The following is a 19,986-nucleotide window of genomic DNA, read 5'->3' on the forward strand; positions in this document are numbered from 1 at the left end:
CGTCCATGGGATTTTCTAGGCAGGAGTAGTGGAGTGGGGTGCCATTGCCTTCTCCATATAAAGACCACATAATGTGCAATTCCAACAATTTGACATTCTGGAAAAAGCAAAACTACACAGAGAGTGACAAGATCCTAGTTGTCAGTGGTTTGGGGGAGGGAGAGAGGAAAGAGTAGGTGGAGCACAGGGGATTTTGAGGAGGGAAAACTATCCTGGGTGATACTGTAATGATGCATAGGTGACATTATGAAGTTGTCAAAATGCATAGACCCCTGAAACTATGGACTTTAGTTGTTAATAATGTACCAATATTGGCCCATAAATTTTAGCAAATGAACTGTATTACTGCAAGATTAAAAATAGAGTAAATTGAGAAGAGGGGTTAATGAGAAGGAATAAATGGGAACTCTGTGCTATTTGCTAAATTTTTCTATAAACTTAAAACTGCTCTAAAATATGAAGTTTATTAAGTATTTAAAAAGTAAATCAATGTGGAATCTAAGGGATGACACAAATAAACCTATCTATGAGACAGAAATAAAATCAGAGACATAGAGAATAGATTGGTGTTTGCCAAAGGGGAAGAAGTGGGAGAGGGTTGGATTGGGAGTTTGGGATTAGAATATGCAAACTGATAAATATATAGAACAGATAAATGACAAGGTCCTACCGTATAGCACGGGTAACTACATTCAATATCCTGTGATAAACCATAATGGAAAAGAATTTGAAAAAGAATGTAGGTTTCCTTGGTGGCTCCGTGGTAAAGAGTCTGCCTGCCAATGCAGGAGACACAGGTTCAATCCCTGGTCCAGGAAGATCCCACTTGCAACTAAATCTGTGCACCACAACTCCTGAGCCTGTGCTCTAGAGCCTGCGAGCTATAGCTAATGAGCCCACGCGCTGCAACTGCTAGAGCCCACATGCCCCAGAGCCTGCGCTCTGCAATGAGAGAAGCCACCACAATCAAAAGCCTGTGCACTGCAACAAGAAAGTAGCCCCTGCTCTCCGAAAAGAGAGAAAAGGCCATGTAGCAAAGAAGACCCAGCACAGCCAAAAATAAATAAAGAAAATAAAGAAAAAGAACATAGTACTGAGTCACTTTGCTGTACAGCAGTAATTAACACAATCTTGTAATTCAACTATACTTCAATAAAATAAAATTTAAAAAGTACATGAGATAATATTATACAAAACATATAACACAGAAAACCAATTCCAGTTTGCCCACTTTTATTCTTAATTCACTGAAATTATTTTTGTCAGGATCACTTTTTAAATGTAAATTATTTGATTTGGGATCCACATTGCAATTTATTGACTATGGATTCTGCTATTGTAAATTTTAGGGATCGTTATTTTTACTAAGTCACTTTTCTGGAGTCAAATTATGCATGCAAAAATGTTGTCAAATATAGTTTTCCTTCTGTTAATTTTTAGTTAATGATACATTTTACCATGAGCAGTTTTAACCACTATAAGTTTTATTTTTTGTGAATTATCTTTCCTACCATATTTACCATGAGGGTCAAAAACGCTGCAGAAAATGCATTTTATTCTTTGATTTACAGAGAAATAATTCCGAATAGATTTTTAGTAAACATGCTGCTTGCTTTTAAATCCCCACAATCCCTATCCCACCCCACTTACGAAATAGTAAAGAATTTTCTAGATCTACTTACAAGTGACAAGCAGACAAGCCAATAGTGTGATTTTGATAACCTTTCTGGGAACTAAAAGCAAGAGTCCCACTCATATATCCTGGTTAGGAACCAAGACTTTTCTGTCTGTGAATGAAAAACACCAAGACAAGACAGGCTGTGGTAGGTGAACAAATGCTCAGTGCCTCCAAAAGTAACCCGTCTCCTACTCTTCATCTTGGAGTTCTGTGTAGGGAGAGAGCGCTGGTTGTTTCCATAGTTTTCATTCTCCCCTTGCTTAAAAACAGAGACAGTTTGATTATAGGCAGCAATTCACCAAACTAAAAGACTAGAGTTCCCATTCTCTCTTGCAGCTAAGAGTGACCAGACAAAGTTTAGGCCAATGACATGTGAGCAGAAGTGTGGGACTCTGGGGAGGTCAGGTGGTCAGATGGAGCTGCCAGGGCTGAGCCAGTCCCCTTTGCATTCATGCCTTCCTCCCTCCTGTATCTGAAATGCAGCAATGGTGGCGGGTTCAGGCTGGAGCCCCAGCAGCCACTTTAGACCATTTTGATGATAGAAAGTAGAATCTTGGTTCCCCAATCAGGGACTGAACCGGGTCTACAGCAGTGAAATCCTGGAATCCTAACCACTAGGCCACCAGGGAACTCCCAACGTTTTAATATACAACCAAAAATCTTAGGAAGCCACCTCCCTGGTGGCTGAGATGGTAAAGAATCTGCCTGGAATGCAGAAGACCTGGTTTTGATCCCTGGGTGGTAAAGATCCCCTGGAGAAGGGAATGGCTACCCACTCAGGTATTCTTGCCTGGAGAAATCCATGAACAGAGAAACCTTGGGGGCTACAGTCCGTGGGGTCGAAAAGAGTCAAACACGACTGAGCAACTAAACCACAACACACACACACAACTCTTAGGCAAGTCTATGATTAACCAGCAAAAATTTTTTACAATCACATGCTGCGGTACTGGAGCAGGACAGATCACCCATCACCTTCCATGAAGAGCCGCCCAGGATGAATACGGACTGCCTGCCTCTAGGGTTCTCTTATATGAGAAAGATATAAATCTCTGTCCCTTGTTTATGCCATTGTTTTGGGTTTGCTGCTGTATGTAGCCAAATCTAATCCTGGCTGAAGTATGAGCTTTGCCATTGGATCGCTATGTGACCTTGGACAAGACAGGTCTCTCCTCTGGCATATATCCCCTTGTCATAGTGGCACAGGCACCACAAACCAAGTCCAGTGTCCAGGGACAGGACTAGTCTTTCTTGGACCCTCGGGGCTCTCACTTGGAAAGAGGGCGGGCCTCATTCTGGCCCAATCGAGGATGTCTCATGTGTGAAGAGGACACATGGGATAGACAGAGAGGGTGGCTAGTGAGGCTCCCAAGGTCCCTGGTGCTTCCCTTGGGGCCTGAAGGTCCTGCTTCTTTGCTCATCTGGGACTCAAGAGCCATTGCCTTGAAAGTTCACACAAGTAAGTATGCTTGTTTGGTTTTATGTTCTTTCCTAGGGCTGCAGTTCTGGTTCTGGACACCAGGGGTCAGGCAGCCTCCTATGTCTGAGGTGCCCACTGAGCTTTTGCCGGGAGCAACTGGGGCAGAAAGAGTTATGCATAGGTCCTTCTAGCTGTCCCTCAGCCTCAGAGCTAACTTGATCTCCTGTGACTAGCATTCGCCTCCAGACCCAGCTGGTCAAAATCAAGAAAGGGTTTCCCCCCACTTCATCACCGAGCAGTCACTCACCTTGCTCCAGGTGCCCTGTAGGTCGGGTATGATGCTGAAGATGACTGAGTGGTCTCTGCCTGCCAGGAGCTCACAGTCTGGAGGGATATGGACAAAAGCATGAAACCAAGGACATGTGAAAGGAGAGTGCCTTTCAAGTGCCCGGGATGAAGATGTGAGGAAGGAGTCACTTGGTAGGAGAGTCCGAGAGACCTCCCTGGGGTGAAATTGGTAGGGACCAGATGGAGCTTCCCTGATAGCTCAGTTGGTAAAGAATCTGCCTGCAATGCAGGAGACCCCAGTTTAATTCCTGGGTCAGGAAGATCTGCTGGAGAAGGGGTAGGCTACCCACTCCAGTATTCTGGCCTGGAGAATTCCATGGATTGTATAGTCCATGGGGTCGCAAGGAGTCAGACACGACTGAGCGACTCACTTCACAGATGACAAGAGGGAGAAGGCAGCACTAGGGCAGAGAATGGCAGGCAGAGGTGAGTACGGCCAGAGGGGTAGGAAGGTAGTTGGGACAGCTGGAGTGAGCCCAGGGAGGAGGGGGAGGTCACGGGGAGGACGGTGGGACTGGATCCTGGAGCCTGTAGACTGTGTTAGCTGTCGGTTCCTCATTGCTCCAAAATTTAACACCTTACAACTACAAATATTTGATATCTAACCCAGTGTGGTCTGGGTATCTGTTCATGGCTTAGCTAGGTTGCTCTGCTTCTGGGTGTCTCACAGGCAGGTGCTGTGGCTTCAGTTCGGCTCAACTTGGGGAGGATTTGCTCCCAAGTTCATCCACAGGCTGCAGGACTGTGTTTGGACTGAGAGTCTGAGTTCCTGTCTGTTGACCTGAGTGCTCCCTTGGTTCTCTCCTTGTGACAGCTACTCAGGGCAGCTCATAACATGGGTGCCTACTTCCCCAGATCCAAAGATAGAACAGAGAGAGAGAGAGAAGTGGGAAGGGAGGCAGTGAGCAGGAAGGAGGGTCGGAGAGGGAACCCAGGAGAGAGCAACTAAGAGGGAAGGGACAGATTTTTTGTCATTACATTTTGGAAGTGACCTCTCATCATTCTTGCTGTATCTTGTGCGTCAAAAGCCAGTCACTAACCACTTACAGTTGCACTGAAGAGGAAAAGTTAAAATTTTACATAACTTCTGCCTCTGTAACTCAGCTTGCTCCTTGCAAAGTCCGGATCACGCAGGTCACGTAGTCTCAGAAAGCGGGGACTTACAATACTAGAAACTGGAGCTTATCTCACTCACCCTTGTCCTGCTCTTTGCAATCGCCCAGCCCCTGCAAACCCGCAAACCCACTTAATCATGCCTGTCCGTGTATAAAAACTCTGTAACCCCTTTGTTTGGGGCTCAGAGCTTGGAGTGTTAACTCCTCTGGGCCCACCGATGTAATAAACCTGAGTTCTCCAACTCTCCGAGTGTGGTGCTTGGTTTCTCGATTACTGGTTTCTGCAACAGCACAAGGAGTGGAGCTTCTTAGCTGGACATGGAACATGAACTGTGCCCCCTGGAGATGCCCAGGTGGTCGTGTTCAGCAGGCTCACCCCAGGACTGGGAAAAGTGGCCACATTTTGGAAATGACTCGGTGATGAAAAGTGTACCTTCACTCATCATTAGAAAAGTAAAAATAAGACTATGAATTAGATGTTTTTCGTCATCTGCTGAGTCAGCCAAAAAAGAAAAAAGAAAAAGATTTTCCCCAAAGCTGCTGTAACTACAATGCTTGGTGTGGCCGAGGGAAGCAGGCACTGAGTCATCAGTGGTGGGAGGAACCCCAAGTCTTCTCCTGGAGGGTGATTTGTGCCGGGTCCCCAGATGCTCTCCCCTTTGACTCAGGGAGTCAGCTTCCAGAAGCCAGAGGCAAGGGCTAGAGATGTGCACAGAGTCCATGTGGGTGGATGGATGCCTTGTATCTAAGAGCCTCACAATGGACACCCCACCTTGTCCGGGAGGGGACCTGGTTCCTCTGGCAGTGGGACACTGCAGACAAGACCCCTTAGTGGGCCATGAACTGAGTTAGTGGATTATGTTAGGGTCCAGAAAAAACAAAACTATTGGAGAGCAGTCTCCCCTGTAAGGATGGGTGTTGCTTCCTGACTCGGTCTCAGCTATGGGGGTGTGAGGACACTGACACACGTGAGGCCCACTCCACATGGTGGGTAGAGGCAGAGAGTATGAAAACCAGGGTGTAAGTGGCTACTCAAAGATACGGCGACCGTGTACCCAGCTGAAATCTGAAAACCAATTTATACAACAGAACTCACTTTATGATTCCATTTGGCAAATATCACACACACACACACATGAAAAATGGTGTAGGAAACAGCTATCTCTGGATGCCAGGGTTTTTATAGTCTTCTTTTTTCTCCTTTGGTCTTTTATTTCCTATAACGAATGTCTTTTCCTTTCGGAATCATAAGGAAAACAATGAAAGGCGGCACACTAGGTAGGGAATAAGAAGTGGAATGGGCATGGCTTTTGCCTTGACCCCTCAGCTTTGTGGCCTCAGGTCCCAAAGGCTGGCCCAGCTAGGCAAGCTGGGTCTCACTGGGTGCAGTGGGCTGGAAGAGTGGAGCCTGTGTCCCCATTGGAGAGGTGAGCAAACTGGACTCAGAGGGGCACACAGCGCTGAGGGGTCGGCCCAGGCCTCCCAGTTCTGCACCCCTTCTGCTCCCTGGCTCCGCCACTGTTTGCAGGCTCTGTCTGGGCTGTGGTGGGCCCCCAATACCCGCCCTAGTCCTCGTGTCCCCCTCCCAGTACTCCTGCCACAGCAGGCGTACTTCCTCAAGCCTTCTCTGCCAACTGGGACCTCACCAACATGAAAGTGGAGAGTGACTGACCACAGGCTGTCCTGTACCCACACCTACACCCTGTTCTCCATGCACGCTGCCCTGTGGCTGGCAGGTGGGGGTGGTGGTGCAGAGACTCCAAGGCTGGCAGACGGGAGAGGGAGCACCCCTCATTTTTCTGGGTCCTTTCTTACTTACAAAGCACCCAGGTGTATTCACTCCTGGCTGAGTTTCAGGGACAGCCAGAGCCAGGCTGGAACACTGGAGATACATTCTTTTCTCCAAGTTTCAGCTTCTTTATTTACAAAATAGGGGTTACATGGTGACTGCCACCCTGTCCATGGTAGGACTGAATTAGAACATGTACCTGCAGAGCATGCCACAAGCTGGAAGGGGCTGTGCAGACATCATTTGCTACTTTGAGGAGAGAGGGTGCCATGGCAGAGTGGTGCATAGGGGCCTGGCTTCAGGTTTGGAAAACCGGAGGTGGTGATGCTGCGCTCACATCCCCTTGGCTTACCTGAGTCTATCTGCAGCTGGGGAGCTTGCTCCAGCCAATATAACCCAAGACTCCCCTGCCTGAGGACTCTTTCTGGTACCACAGGAGATTCCTGTCCTGCAAGCTGGCATGAGGGCAGTGCTAATGCCCAGGCAACTCTCCACCCACATGGACAGAGTCAGGTCAGGTGGGAGGTTGTTTTCCAGGGAGACAGAGCCTAGTCACCCACAGCAGGGGCCACTCCTGAAAGCCCCTTCCAGTGACTTTTCTGCTTTCAGGCTCCTTTTTCCCATGTCCTCACTCATGCTTCTTGGAATCATCCCCAAAACAATGTGCCTCAAAGTCCTTGGCTTTGACCTTCTGGACTTGAGTCTCCACAACTGTAAATGCAGGCGATGCTTATCTCATCAAGTCGAGACAAAGCGCATGGAACCTCAAACTGAAGCACCAACAACATACAAACCATACTGGCACAGCAGGAGCTCAGGAAGTAGAGGAAGGACCATGAGCCGCCTGCCCACAAGGCGCAGACAGCTGCTGACAACTGCCACTGGTCATAGTGAGGCTGCGGGGCAATCAAGGAAGAGAAAGGCGACAAGGAAGATGGTGGGAAGCAAACTTCCAAAGACAGTGATCTGAGTGTCACAGGACTAAAGAGACTGTTAGTCAAGTTAAGGAGGCCTAGAAGACTTCTGCCAAAAGGTTATCATTGGTCATACAAATAACCAGATACCCGGTCAACAGCAGATGAAGTCTTTGTTGTGTTTAGGAATCAGTGCACAGTTGCAATTAAAACTCGCATTTTGTTAAATGTGCAATATACTCTTTCCTGTAAGTTTTAAGTTTCAATTGTTTCATTTTCCAAGATGAAGTGCCCATCATGCCTTGTGGAAGTTATTTCCCCTCAACTATGGGTCTCTATTAGCCATCCCTGTTATCTACCATCCTAGCTGACCAGGTGGAATACCCCCTTTCACCTGTCTTCCTCATTGGAAGTAATCTCCATGTGGGCAGGAACCATGCCATATCCTCATCTGTGAGGCTACAGCACTGGGCAGAGACAGATGGATGGAAGGGTGGGTAGAGGGATGAAGGAATCTACACAAAATAAGCCGTTTATTTAGGGAGGGTTGAGAGTGTCACAAGTACAGGCCCTGGATGATGTTCACGGAGTGTTTCCAGCTGTCCTTCCAGCGCTGAGCCTCTTTCACCTGCAGTGCGGTGTGCTCCTGGACCTTCTTCAGCTCCTCTTCAAATGATGCCAAATATTTCTGGGAGCAAGCAGCAGGAGGAGGCCACATGAGGAAGGACTTCTGGACTGTGCCCCCTAGAGGACACTCAGTGCTCTAGAGGGATGCTGCAACCTGCTGGCGGGTGGCTTGGAACCCATTCCAGGCACTGGCAAGAGTTCCACAAGTCATTTCTCATGTACTATGTCCAATAAAGCTCAGGCAGGCCTTGCTGTTTTCCACATTTTATGGATTGGAAAACTGAGGCTCACAGCCTTGCCTGAGGTTATTTAATTGAGAAGAGACTGAGCAGTGACTAGGCTCCTGGTCCACCTGATTCTGGACTCTGCCCTCCTTCCTAACCACCACACTATAGTCTCCTTGAAGCTCAGGGGTCCTGGCTTCCTCGAGAGGCTGAGCCCACTAGGCCTTAAGTCCTCACTGAACTCAGCAGTGGAATTGTGCCCACTGTCTGGGGCTTAGCTTGGTGGCTGGGGAAGGGCCTGCCTAGGCACTAAGGGGTCTCCAAATACCAGGGTCAGCATATCTCTGGGCAGTACAAGGTTCCTCTCTGGGGCACCAGAACCATAGGTCCAGACATCCTTGGAGTTGCAAGGTCCAGCAGGCACCCTCAGGTGCAGCTTCCTCTTTGGGGAGCCCCACGGGTCTAATAGGCCTGGGTCCAATCCTGGCTGTCATTCTTGGTGGCATAGAGGGGACACACTTCTTTATGACTCGGTATCTTCTGCAGTAACGTTGGGACCATTCTACCTTCCTCGTGGGCTTGCTACAAGGATCCAGTGGAAGCCCTGTGTTGAGAACAGAAGCTGCAGCAGCTGCTCAGTAATTATTCCACCCATCATCACTCACTGCTCCCATGGCCTCCAAGCCTCTGACTACTCTGTCCCCTCACACTGTCTTGACTGTTCACTGGAGAGCCTTCCTTTGCCCTCCAGTCTGGGCTCCTGTGGCTCTGGGGCTCACGCCATGAGACCTGAGCTACTGCTGGAACTGGACAGGAGCTGTGGCCTGTGTCCTGGTGCCTGAGAATGTTGGCTGTCACCAGTGCTGTGCCCTGGGGTACTCTGATGCGTGTCACCTGCTCCATCTGACCAGATGCCAGGGTGCCTGGTGACGACAAGCTCCCCCCTCCTTCCCAAGGCAGCACTCCCCGGGGTGCACCCCCTCCACCTCGTCTCGTCACTCACCAGGTAGACAGCATCTCGGGCTTCCACGGATGCCAGGTGGCCCAGTGTTGTTTTGGTGGTTGTGATACATGGTGTTTTCCGGAGGAGAATCTTGTTTTGGATGGTGACTTCAGTAGGTTTGATTCCTGGCCACTTTCTACAAATAAACATGCATGAAAAGTCCTGAAGGCTTAGCTTCGTCATTTACTGTGCACCCTCCATCTCTGGTGGAAATGGTTAACATTTCTTTAAAAAAAAATTATCATACTTTAAATGCCTTAATTAAAAGAAAAACTCTTGAGCATTTAAGATTAAGCTTCTTCAAGTTCTTTTCGGCATTTTCATACAGCTTATATCCATGTGTATAGACAGTTGGGTTCTGCATGGGGAAGGGGAATCCCATGCCTCTAGGGCTTTCCCTTTTCTGGATCTCGGTTTCCTTATCACTCGCCCAGCCAGGTGCCAGTCACCAGTTCCTGGCTTGCTTTTCCTACCATGATAAAAAACCACTGCTGACAATTTAGCTGGGTAAATCACTGCCTTACTTCTTTGAGTCACATTCCTGGGGTACAGGGGATAAGCACTTCTATAGCTCTTGTCATACATGACAGACAGCTGTAGTGAATCCCAGTACTGACTGCAATCTGAGAAGGTACCCCACACTAGGACAGGCCTCTCTTTATTTCGGGGTCCCCTCATGGGTCCTTATCACACAAACTAACAGCTGCTGAGCTCTTAGTAGGTGCCACGGGCACTTCAAGCACAATCTCATTGAGCTTTCTCTTGATAATATCATGTAAGGGAGGCTGCCATGCCCATTTCACAGATAAGGAAATTGAGGCTTAGGACACAAAGCCTTTCCAAAGTCATCAGGTCTGTCCGACTTCAGAGCTCGTGCCCCTCACCATTCCACCACACCACCCCCAGCAAACACAGCCATGTGTGGTATTCACCCCTGCTCTCAGCTCTTACCTGCTCCCCCGTTCAATCAGGGGCTTCTCACTCTCTTCCTCCAGGGACAGCCCGGTGAGTTTCCTCCGTATTAGGATTGAGGTTTTCTGTTTGGGGGGCTCCATCTCTGGCAAGCAAGAGATGGGTTACTGATGGGGGCCTCATCCACAGCCTGATATTAAGGGGACCCCCGACCTTACATTTACAGAAATGAAACCTGGAGGGTTAAAGCTGGAATATGTGAGATGTGGTTTGGATGTGCATCCCAGCTCCAAAATCCTACGTATGATGCTCTGACCTTCTCCCAGCTTCTATGAGCTCCTGAATATGCTCTTTGGAGACTTCTTTGGCTTATACTAGCTCAAAGGGGTCCTAAACTAAGAATTTCTCCTGGAATGAACACATTCAAGGTTGTCTCTCTCATGTCTGGCTCACTGACCTGCCGTTTGACATGGAGAGAAAGGGGCTCTGTTCCTGGAGTGAGACCAGCAGGCCAGAGCAGCTCTCTGCACCCTGGTCTGCAGGCATGGCGGGGCCAGGCCACTTGGCTCAGAAGCCCTATTTACAGAGCAGGTGAGGACCCCATGGGCCTGATGCAGGGGGTCTTCCTGGCCCAGGGGTTCCCCTCCAAGGTGCCGAGGCTGCCTCCCTGCTGGCTCCACTGCCTGTTCCTTCTCTAGTCTGAACTCTGGTATCTGTGTAGGCTCCACTTTCCCAAACCAGGCTCACACTTGCCAAAGAGGGGAAATTAGGTTACAAAGGAGCACACACCTGTGATCTACCCTCCCATCTCCCCACTGATATACACACAGGCCTGTGACCAAAGGGAAATGACCAGGAGGAGGACAGCCAATGTTACCAGCACCTATTTCTGGGAGGAAGGACCATATTCTTCTCTTTCTTTGTAACTCATATTGCATTTCTTATTTTACTATAAAAATAGTCATTGTCTTTGCAATCCAAACTTAAAAAATAAAAATAATATATTTTAATTACTTAATAGATGAGAGATAAATGGACAATATTTAATATATGATTTGAGTCTTTGCATAGTTATAAAAAGCAATTCACATAGTATAAAAAATTTAAACATCATCTAATGGGGAAAAAGACTTTAGAAATCTCTCACAATGCCACTCACCAGAGGTGGTCATCAACAGTCGGGTACCTGTTTCTCAGGCTCTGCTTTTCTCATTTTGTCCCTCTTTGCCTCTGTTTCTCTCTCACACAGATTCATTTATATACAAGTGAGGGTGCATGTTTATGTCACCTATGTGTTTTTTAAAATAGTATTACAGGTAAGTATGATTGTCACCTTGCTTTTTCCTGTGACAGTATTCCTTCAGGTGTTTCCAGCTGGCACATAGAGACCTACCACACCCACCTGAACAGCTGCATAGAATTCCCTCCTATATCTGGACCATAATTTATCCAATCCTTTATATGTGGATATTAACACTGTTTCCAATTCTTTGCAATTTCAAGCACTGCTGTGAAGAATATGCTTGAAAATGTATCTTTGGAAAAGTATGCAAGTATTTCTGCCAGATAAGTTCCCAGGGTTAGAACGGCTAGGTCAAAGCACACACGTTCAGGACTTTGAAGTCACCGACAGAGGGTTCTCCAAGAGAAGGGGTGGAGGTACACTTTTCCGAGGGGCTCTGCGGTGCTGGGGCTTCCTGCCTCACCAGTGCTGAATTTAAAAGCTTTGCCAGGCTCTTGGTGAGAAATGGTATCTTAACAATGTTTATATTTGCACTTTTCATCATTGGTGAAGTCAAGCATCTTTCAACATTTATTGACCTTTTGAATTGCATGTGTTTGCCCTGTTTACAAACTAGACCTGTTAAGAATTCTTCATACCACAGGAATATCAGGCCATTCTCTGACCTATTAGTTATTAGAAATATTTTTCCAGTTTGTGGTTTGTCCTTCCATCTTTTGACATTTTCCCTTACTTTTGTTTTGGCCACAGGGAGGTACACACCATTCCTTTACAGCTTCTAGCTCTCAAACTTAGGAAAGTTGTCCTTACCCCAAGATTATGAAAATATTTAGTATTAGGATTTCATTTTTTATATGTAATCTGACTCATTGGGGATTTGCTTTTTTAGTTACAAAAAGATCATTTTAATTAAAAAAAGAAACAAAAAATTCATCAGTCCCCTCAATAGAGTATCTATTTTCATACTGGTGGAGCTGGGGGAAAGCAGACTCCTCCAGATCCATGACCTATGTCACCAACCCCCTGGGGCCAGGGCACAAAGGCCAGTGGGGCGCATACTTGCAACCTGGACATCGTCAATGGTGACCACCTCATCCAACTGCAGCAGGAACTTCTCGGTGAAGGTGGCCAAGGTGGCTATGAAAAACCGGGCGTACTTCCTTATGCATTCCTGGAGGAAACACAGGGAGCACGGTGCTATGAGAGGGCCCTGTCTCCAAAGGCAGGCTGAAGATGGGTTTGGAGAGCAGTGCGTGAGACAAAACCAGGGCCATGAGTCAACTGTGTCAAAGCTAACAGGCATCTGGTCTTTCTCCAGGAGGCTTCTCCTAAGAGTGACTTGAAGATAGGAAATGATTCTGCAATGGCCAAGGGACACACACAGACAATTTACCAAAGAGGAAAGAAAACTTGACATGGATCTTGGGAGAAAAAATTTCTCATTACTAATTAATTTAGAAGATTTTAAATGCAAGTTAAAACAGCCAATAAAGACCATCTCCACCTATAAAACCTGCCCACTTTCATGCCCTGCTTTGGCCAGGGTGCCAGCATAGGGCCGGGCTAAGTGCTGCCGGTGGGCTGTCAGATGGGGTGACCTCGGGAGGGCAGGGCAGCCCTCAGCACCTAGACATGGGAGTAGAAGGCACTACTGACCTCCAGCTTCTCCTTGGTTACCACAATCAAGGCGTCCAAATCTCCCTGCCTCTTCTCTTCCACTTGACATAGAGACTCCATATCTTGGAGCTGTGCAGGGTGTCCGAGATTTGGGTGGAGCTTCTGGGCATTTTCATCCTTCAGACAATCCAGAAATCAGTGGGTTTTTTGACCTGGTCTTGAGGTCAGGACTAAGAAGTCACTGGCCTATGTCCTCTGCCAATTATGGCCATGATGTGTGCGTTGACCTGGGTGTGTGTGAAGGGCTGTGGATATGCAGAGGAGTGGCAGATACACAAGACTGAGGCATGGCTGGAGCCAACTCCAAGGGTTAGCAAGTGAGAGAGCTGAGCATCTTCCCCGGGACAATCAGGGATTCAGTCCAATACAATCAATACCATGAACGTCCCCTGGTTCCAAGGACCAAGTGGACAATCATTGTTGATCTCAAGGTCCACAGCCCCACAGAACCAGCCAACCTACCTGTTATATCCAACAAGGAACATGCTGAATCCTTTCCATAAAGGAGCTGTTGGCTCGGCTCTTACCCCTCCAGGGCCTATTGTCCCTCACCCCCACCCAATAATCCCAGGCCTGGCCCAACTCCTTCCTGGGACTCAGTTCTGCTGATGCCCCGCCTCTATGTCTGAACTCCCAGGGTGATCCCGGGGGCCCCACCTTCCTTTTCTCCAGCTCTTCCTGGTAATTCAAGAACTGTTCTCTGATCTCTTTGGTGGAAGCACAACATTTTTTCCAATGGTGCTCCTTGAAATTCTCCATCACCAGCCAACACACCTGGGGTAGAAGCTCCTCAAATCTCCTCATCTGGGCCCGTAATTCTGTAGGAATTGGGGGTGGGGGCCAGGGGAGAGGACTGAGCAGAGCCAAGTTGCTGGGGCCATCTCTCCAACAAAGGCTCGATGCAGTTTCCCACAGAGAAAGGCTTGGTCTACAGTGCGGCAATAGCTATTCCATCAAAAGGGGTCCTGTGGGCAAACCGGTATTAAAGATACTGGATTAAGCAAGTTCAAAGGACTTCTCACATTGCAGGACTTGCCAGCACTTTATAAACTGCACTGCACCTTTCAGCAGTTCTATTTCATCCATTCTCTCTTCAAATATTACCTTGACCCAAGTCTCCTCCTCCCCTCTGGACCTCTAAGTAGCTGCATGCCAGACCTACTCTTTCCTTCATCTCTCTTCACCTCTTTCCTTTATTTCTAGTCCTTTGTTTTTCTGTGTTACATTTTTGGTTATTTTCTTTGGCACTAAAGCCATTCATAATTTTAAAATGTCAATGATTTATTTTTCCAATATACATAAGCTTTATTTGGTTCTCTTTACTTGGTGGACTTCCTTGGTGGCTCAGACGGTAAAGTGTCTGCCTACAATGTGTAAGACCCGGGTTCAATCCCTGGGTCGGGAAGGTCCTCTGGAGAAGGAAATGGCAACCTACTCCAGTATTCTTGCCTGAAAAATCCCATGGATAGAGGAGCCTGGTAGGCTACAGTCCATGGGGTCACAAAGGGTCAGGCACGACTGAGCGACTTCACTTTACTTGGTTCATATTTACTTGCTCATTTTAATAGGCTTTTGCTCCTTACTCATATTTCTAATTTCCTCTTTTATTTAACTAGAAATAATTATTTATTTTATATTCTGTGTCTTGATACATTCAATATGTGAAGTCCTTACTGATCTCATTCTGTTGCCTCATGCTGAAGGTACTTTTTGCTGTGGTGTGTGTGTGTGTGTGTGTGTGTGTTTTGTTTTACAGTGAGCTCTTATTTGGGGCATTTTATGTGTGGGAATCCCTGGAGGCCTGAATTGAAAGTAGGCTTCTCTGGAGAGGATCTGTAGTATCTCTACTAAAGAAGCATCCGGGCATGACACACTCAAAATCACTTTAAGCTATCATCTAGAAATCTTTCAGATGACCTACAAACACAAAGTTGAATTCAGGTTTATCTAAGTGCAACTTCAGTTTAAACACCACAAAAGAGCTGACTTATAGTTATAGATTCTCATTAGAGTTTTTCCCCTTTGTCCAGTGCCATGGTTTATAACAAGACACTTTCCTTCTAGTCAGTGGGGGAGGAGGTTTTGGTTTCTGTCTCATTCCCTTGACTCTGCAGATGGAGCCCTGTGGAGTCCCAGTTTTCTGTGGCTTGTGCCCTTTCAGGCTGCACACCTTGGGTGGTCTGGGGCTTGGTCTCTGTTCCCAGTGACCTGGAGGCCATGAAAACAGAGGCTCAAGTGGACCTGAGAGTCAGCCAAGCCCTCAAGGCAATAGCCAGAGTTACTGCTCAGTTTATCTGTGTTCCTATTCTCACTTAATCTTGAGGCCTTAAGTATTTCTTACTTTACAGCTAGCTCATCCATGCATTTAAAAGTTTATCACAAAACAGTTATATCCAGGATTTTTACATGTTTTCAGTGGGAGAGTTGCTCAGGATACTTGACTCCCTGTAGGAAATGGAAGTCTTCATTTCATGTGAACTGTCAGCCTTCCTGGGAGGGACATGATCTGCAGCATTTCCCAAACCCATGTGACCATGGAACCTTTCTTTTGAGGAAGATCACATAGGATGGAACCCCACAGAGTTTAAGTGGGGAAGCTCTGAGCTAGAGAAACCAAATGCTGCCTGTGGTTTCAATTCCAGTCATTCTACAACTACAGGAATGAGAGCCATTGTTGATTTCCCCTGTATACAGCAAGGCTGTGAGAGGTTTAGTCCTCAAAAAAGCCTTGCATGGTGGATGTTATCCTTGTCTCCATTTACAGGCAAGGGGAGGTGACTTGGTCAACGTCATACATCTGGGGAATGGCAGTTCTGGGTCTTGATCTCAGGTCTGGCTACCCCCTAATCCTCTCCCTCTTCTACCCCTGCTGCCCCTCAACCCATAGCAGGCCTGTAATGGGCCCTTAGGTTTCCTGCCTTACAAGTAGAGATAATTAGGACTTAACCACTGCAAAAACACAAGTGGCTGTGGACGTGGAGAATTGGGCAAGGAGATGGGCAGCTATGGGTGTGTTTTCACAGCTCCTTTTATGTTGTTATAATCAACATAAATGGCAAGATACATCCTGCCTGCCTGTTTTCATGTCCCTGCTCTCTAGGAGGCTGTGTCTATCAAGTTCATCTCAGCCCACGCACACAGTAGACACGGTGGAAGGATTCTTCAAACGATTAAACACAGAGGCACCGTATGACCCAGCAATTCTACTCCTAGTTATACACCCAAGAGAAATGAAATCATACATCCACACACAACATGCACGTGAATGTTTAGAGCAGCGCCATCCATAACCGCCAAACGCTGGACACAGCCAAATGTCTATCACTGAACAAATAAACAAACTATGGTATATGCACACTATGGAATATGATTCAGCCATAAAAAGGCTACATGACACTTACTAACACTGGATGAACAGAGAGGAGGTCAGTGGCTGCTGAGGGCTGGGAACATGATAGAGGGACAGAGGTTCTGCAATTCACAGTGGCGATGGTTGCACAACTCTGTGAATATATTAGAATCCACTGAATTGCAGATATCTTCCCACTAGCTATCTTACTTACATTTGTGTGCGTGTTCAGTTGCTTGGTCATGTCCGATTCTTTGCGACCCTTTAAATTGTAGCCTGAATTGTAGCAGGCTTCTCTGTCCACAGGATTTCCCAGGCAAGAACACTGGAGTGGGTTGTCATTTCTTCCTCCAGGGGATCTCCCTGACCCAGGGACTGAACCCGCATCTCCTGCACTGCAGGCAGATTCTCACATGGTAGTGTATATATGTCAATCCTAATCTCCCAGTTCATCCCACCCTCCCTTTCCTCCCTATTTCGTTGAGTGAATATCTCAATAAAGCTGTAAAAAATTTTCAAAGAGTGAAACATTTTTAGTGATACAAATCACTATATTTCTCAAGAAAAATCGACTTTTGCGGGGGAGGGCATTGTTTTTTACCCAGTTAAATCTGATCAAGGTTTTTACCTAATTCTAAGATGTCATTTTTTCCAAGGGAGGCTCTTCTGCCTCATGTGACCTCCAGGTCAGGAGGGCATCATTCTGGCTGTGAGTGGCCACCCCCTTTCTGTAGCCCCACCTGCCACCTGCCTATGGTGGTCACCTGGCCACACCTACCTATGAGGCAGGAGTTGTAGTAATCGTCTGTCTGGCTGTGGTACTCCAGGATCTTTTTGCAGATGTTCTCCGCGCACTGGTCGAAGGTTTCGTACATGCAGTCGGGCCTGGTGACTGAGCGTTTCTCTTTGCGGTAAAACTCCTACGGGAGAGGGTTGACAGTGTGGGCGCCAGACCCCTCTCCAGGGGCTCTGGCCCAAGATCCTGGCATCCTCCTCTGTGCTCTCCTCACCCCTTGGTCTTCTCAACTGCTGTCCCCCACATTGGGGTCTCTCCTCCTCCCTGTCTGTCCTTGTCACCACTGTCAGTGTCCTAGGGCTACGCGAGGCACAAGCAAGTCAATGGTAAAAGTCTATGCATCCTTCACGACTAAGATGGGTCTTCACCCATGAGACCAAGAGCTTTCTATGGAGTGCCAAGCTGGGCCACTAACACAGATGACCCAGAGCTCTGCTCCAAAGACTCACACCCAGGGGTGCCATCACATGTCATTCTTGGCTGGGTGCTGGCCACTCAGGGACAGAGACCAGGCTTGTCCCTGGTATTGGGTATGCTAAATATCTGACACACAGGACCCAAGAAAGGTTTGGTGGCTGAATACATGGGTAATGGACGAGCTTTAATTCTAGGATGGAAAACACCACCCAAGGTGACAGAAGCTGGGTAGCTATGGTCACGGGGGCTGTAGTCCCCTTTATTCAGTTTCACCCAAAGGTCATTACTGGCAGAAGAGGGGGGAGAGCCCACTGGGGGCATGTGGCCAGCAGATGGCAGAACGGCAGGCAGGGCCCTCACCTCCGCGACCGCCAGCAGGTGCTCGTTGCTCTCCCAGAGCAGGCTCAGGACGATGCCTTTAAAATCCCTGCAACACACAGGAGGCAGATCCCTGAGAGGGCTTGTTTAATCACACTAAATGGTGTGGACAAGACCATATGGACACAACATTCCGAGTACTCAGCAGCCCAGCCAGAACTGGACTTGGACAACTTGGGATGCCCAAGCATGCTCCCACCTCGTATTTCTACTTGTCTAGTTGAATGCCTCTTGCTTGCGCCAAGCTGTGTTTGGCCCCTTCCAAGTGTCTCTGTTCTCTTTTGTTCCTCATTACTCCTTGGAATTACTCACTCTTGCCCCAGGGCCACTGCTCACACTGATTCCTCTCCAGGGAACACAAATAACTTTCCTCTTGGTTACATTTGCTTTTCCTCTGGCCCTGGCTCAGTGGCAATCCCTGACTGCCTCGTTCTAATGCCCTGAGCAGCTCTCAGCTTTATAGCCTCCCCATTGGGGCTCTGGGGATTGACATGTGTGACTGGCTGATTGATTAACCCCATCTCTCCTACAGTGTGTCTCTTTTCGTTCACCACAGAATCCCCTGTCCAGTGCCTGCACCTGTCAGTGTCTCTGTCTTGGTTGAGAGAAGAAAGAATGATTTCTTATAAATATTAATCAAATGAGCAGGACTGCCTGTAGGACCAAACATCCTCTTTCTGATACATCTGGCCTTTAGGCTGACTGTGCACACCAGGTGCTTTACTGAACAAATCTGCCCAGATCTAGCGAATATTCCTGTCAGTAAGGTCAACTGTCTCAATACCAAGAGTGAAATAAGGGACTGATGTGTTAGAACCGCACATACCTGGAGGACAACTATTTTTTCAAAATTTCTGTAAAGTGATGCAGTGACTGTTTTACACACACATCATTTTTGACCAGTTTCTAAAATATATGTATATATATTTTTAAATTCCCTCAAATAAAAAAAAAATGGAGAAGAAAATGGCAACCCCCTCCAGTATTCTTGCCTGGAGAATCCCATGGACAGAGGAGCCTGGCAGGCTACAGTCCATGGGCTTGCAAAGAGTCAGACACAACTTAGAGACTAAACCACCACCAAACTAAAAAAAGGGACTTCTCTGGTGGTCCAGTGGTTAAGACCCTGTTCTTCCACTGCAGGGGGCACAGGTCCAATTCCCTGTTGGGGAACTAAGATCCTGCATGCCTCTTGGCCAAAAAACGTGTGTGTGTGTGTGTGTGTGTGTGTGTGATGTGCTCTTTCATTTACAAATTCACTCATCATAATTAAAGAAAATTAGAAATAAGCTGAAAAGCAAGATGGAAAAATTAATGCTAACATTTACTATATTTCCTTCTGCTGATGTTTAAATTGGTTTGGAATTAGGTTCTTGTGCTTTTTACATTCCGCGCCCTTTAAAGTGTTCCCCCTACATTATGCTATCATTTTAAATGGCTGTGTAACACCACTGGGTATGTATGTACTGTGTTTACAATCCCCTATTTTTGGACTTTAGGTTCCCCCCCCATTTTTAGCTAGGATAAAAAGCATTGCATGGTACATCTTCATGCAAATGTTTCCTTCCTGAGAGATGGTTTCTTTGGGAGAGGAATCCATGGAGCTGCACAAAAGGTATAATTCATGGCTTTCACCACTACTTTTCCCAACCCTTTCTAGGAAGAGAGTTTGCTCTCTGTTGACTTTGACAAAAGTTATCAAAGAACCTGAGAAGAATATCAGGTTCTTCTATATGCGTTCACTATACTTTTCCCAATTTCTGTTGCATGACTCATGCTTCTGGCATGGCTTTATTAAGGATAATGTGGAACTTTATTGGCTTCTTGGGAAAACAAGATCTCCCTAAACTGGCTCCTCTAAGACCTCTCCCTCCCCGCCCACACCCCTCCACCCCGCCATCAACACCTCTGCTCTTTCTTCCCCATTTTGCCACCTCCCACCTTCCCTTCAGTTGCCTGGTTTCCTCTGATATGTCCCCCTCTAAAGCGCTACCTCCTCCATCTCTCTGTTCTTCCTGTCAGACCTCTCCCTTCCCACTCCAGCCCTCAACTCCCTACAGCTGCCTGAACTAACTTTAGGCCCCTGACCCTATCAA

At 47.3% G+C, this 19,986-nt stretch overlaps 1 protein-coding gene across 1 annotated transcript in view; it reads right to left on the reverse strand.

Annotated features, from left to right (window-relative positions):
• Positions 1–7,786: 7,786 nt before the first annotated feature.
• CCDC180 (coiled-coil domain containing 180) overlaps positions 7,787–19,986 on the reverse strand; it is a 65,242-nt gene continuing 53,042 nt past the window's right edge. The window contains 8 exon segments of the mRNA XM_010847111.1: positions 7,787–7,952; positions 9,119–9,254; positions 10,070–10,175; positions 12,333–12,444; positions 12,930–13,067; positions 13,608–13,768; positions 17,078–17,219; positions 17,873–17,939. Of these exon segments, the coding sequence (XP_010845413.1) occupies positions 7,821–7,952; positions 9,119–9,254; positions 10,070–10,175; positions 12,333–12,444; positions 12,930–13,067; positions 13,608–13,768; positions 17,078–17,219; positions 17,873–17,939 (994 nt within the window). The 3' untranslated portion in view covers positions 7,787–7,820.

Source organism: Bison bison, unplaced genomic scaffold (genome assembly GCF_000754665.1).
Source record: "Bison bison bison isolate TAMUID 2011002044 unplaced genomic scaffold, Bison_UMD1.0 scf7180017864243, whole genome shotgun sequence".
NCBI lineage: Eukaryota > Metazoa > Chordata > Mammalia > Artiodactyla > Bovidae > Bison > Bison bison.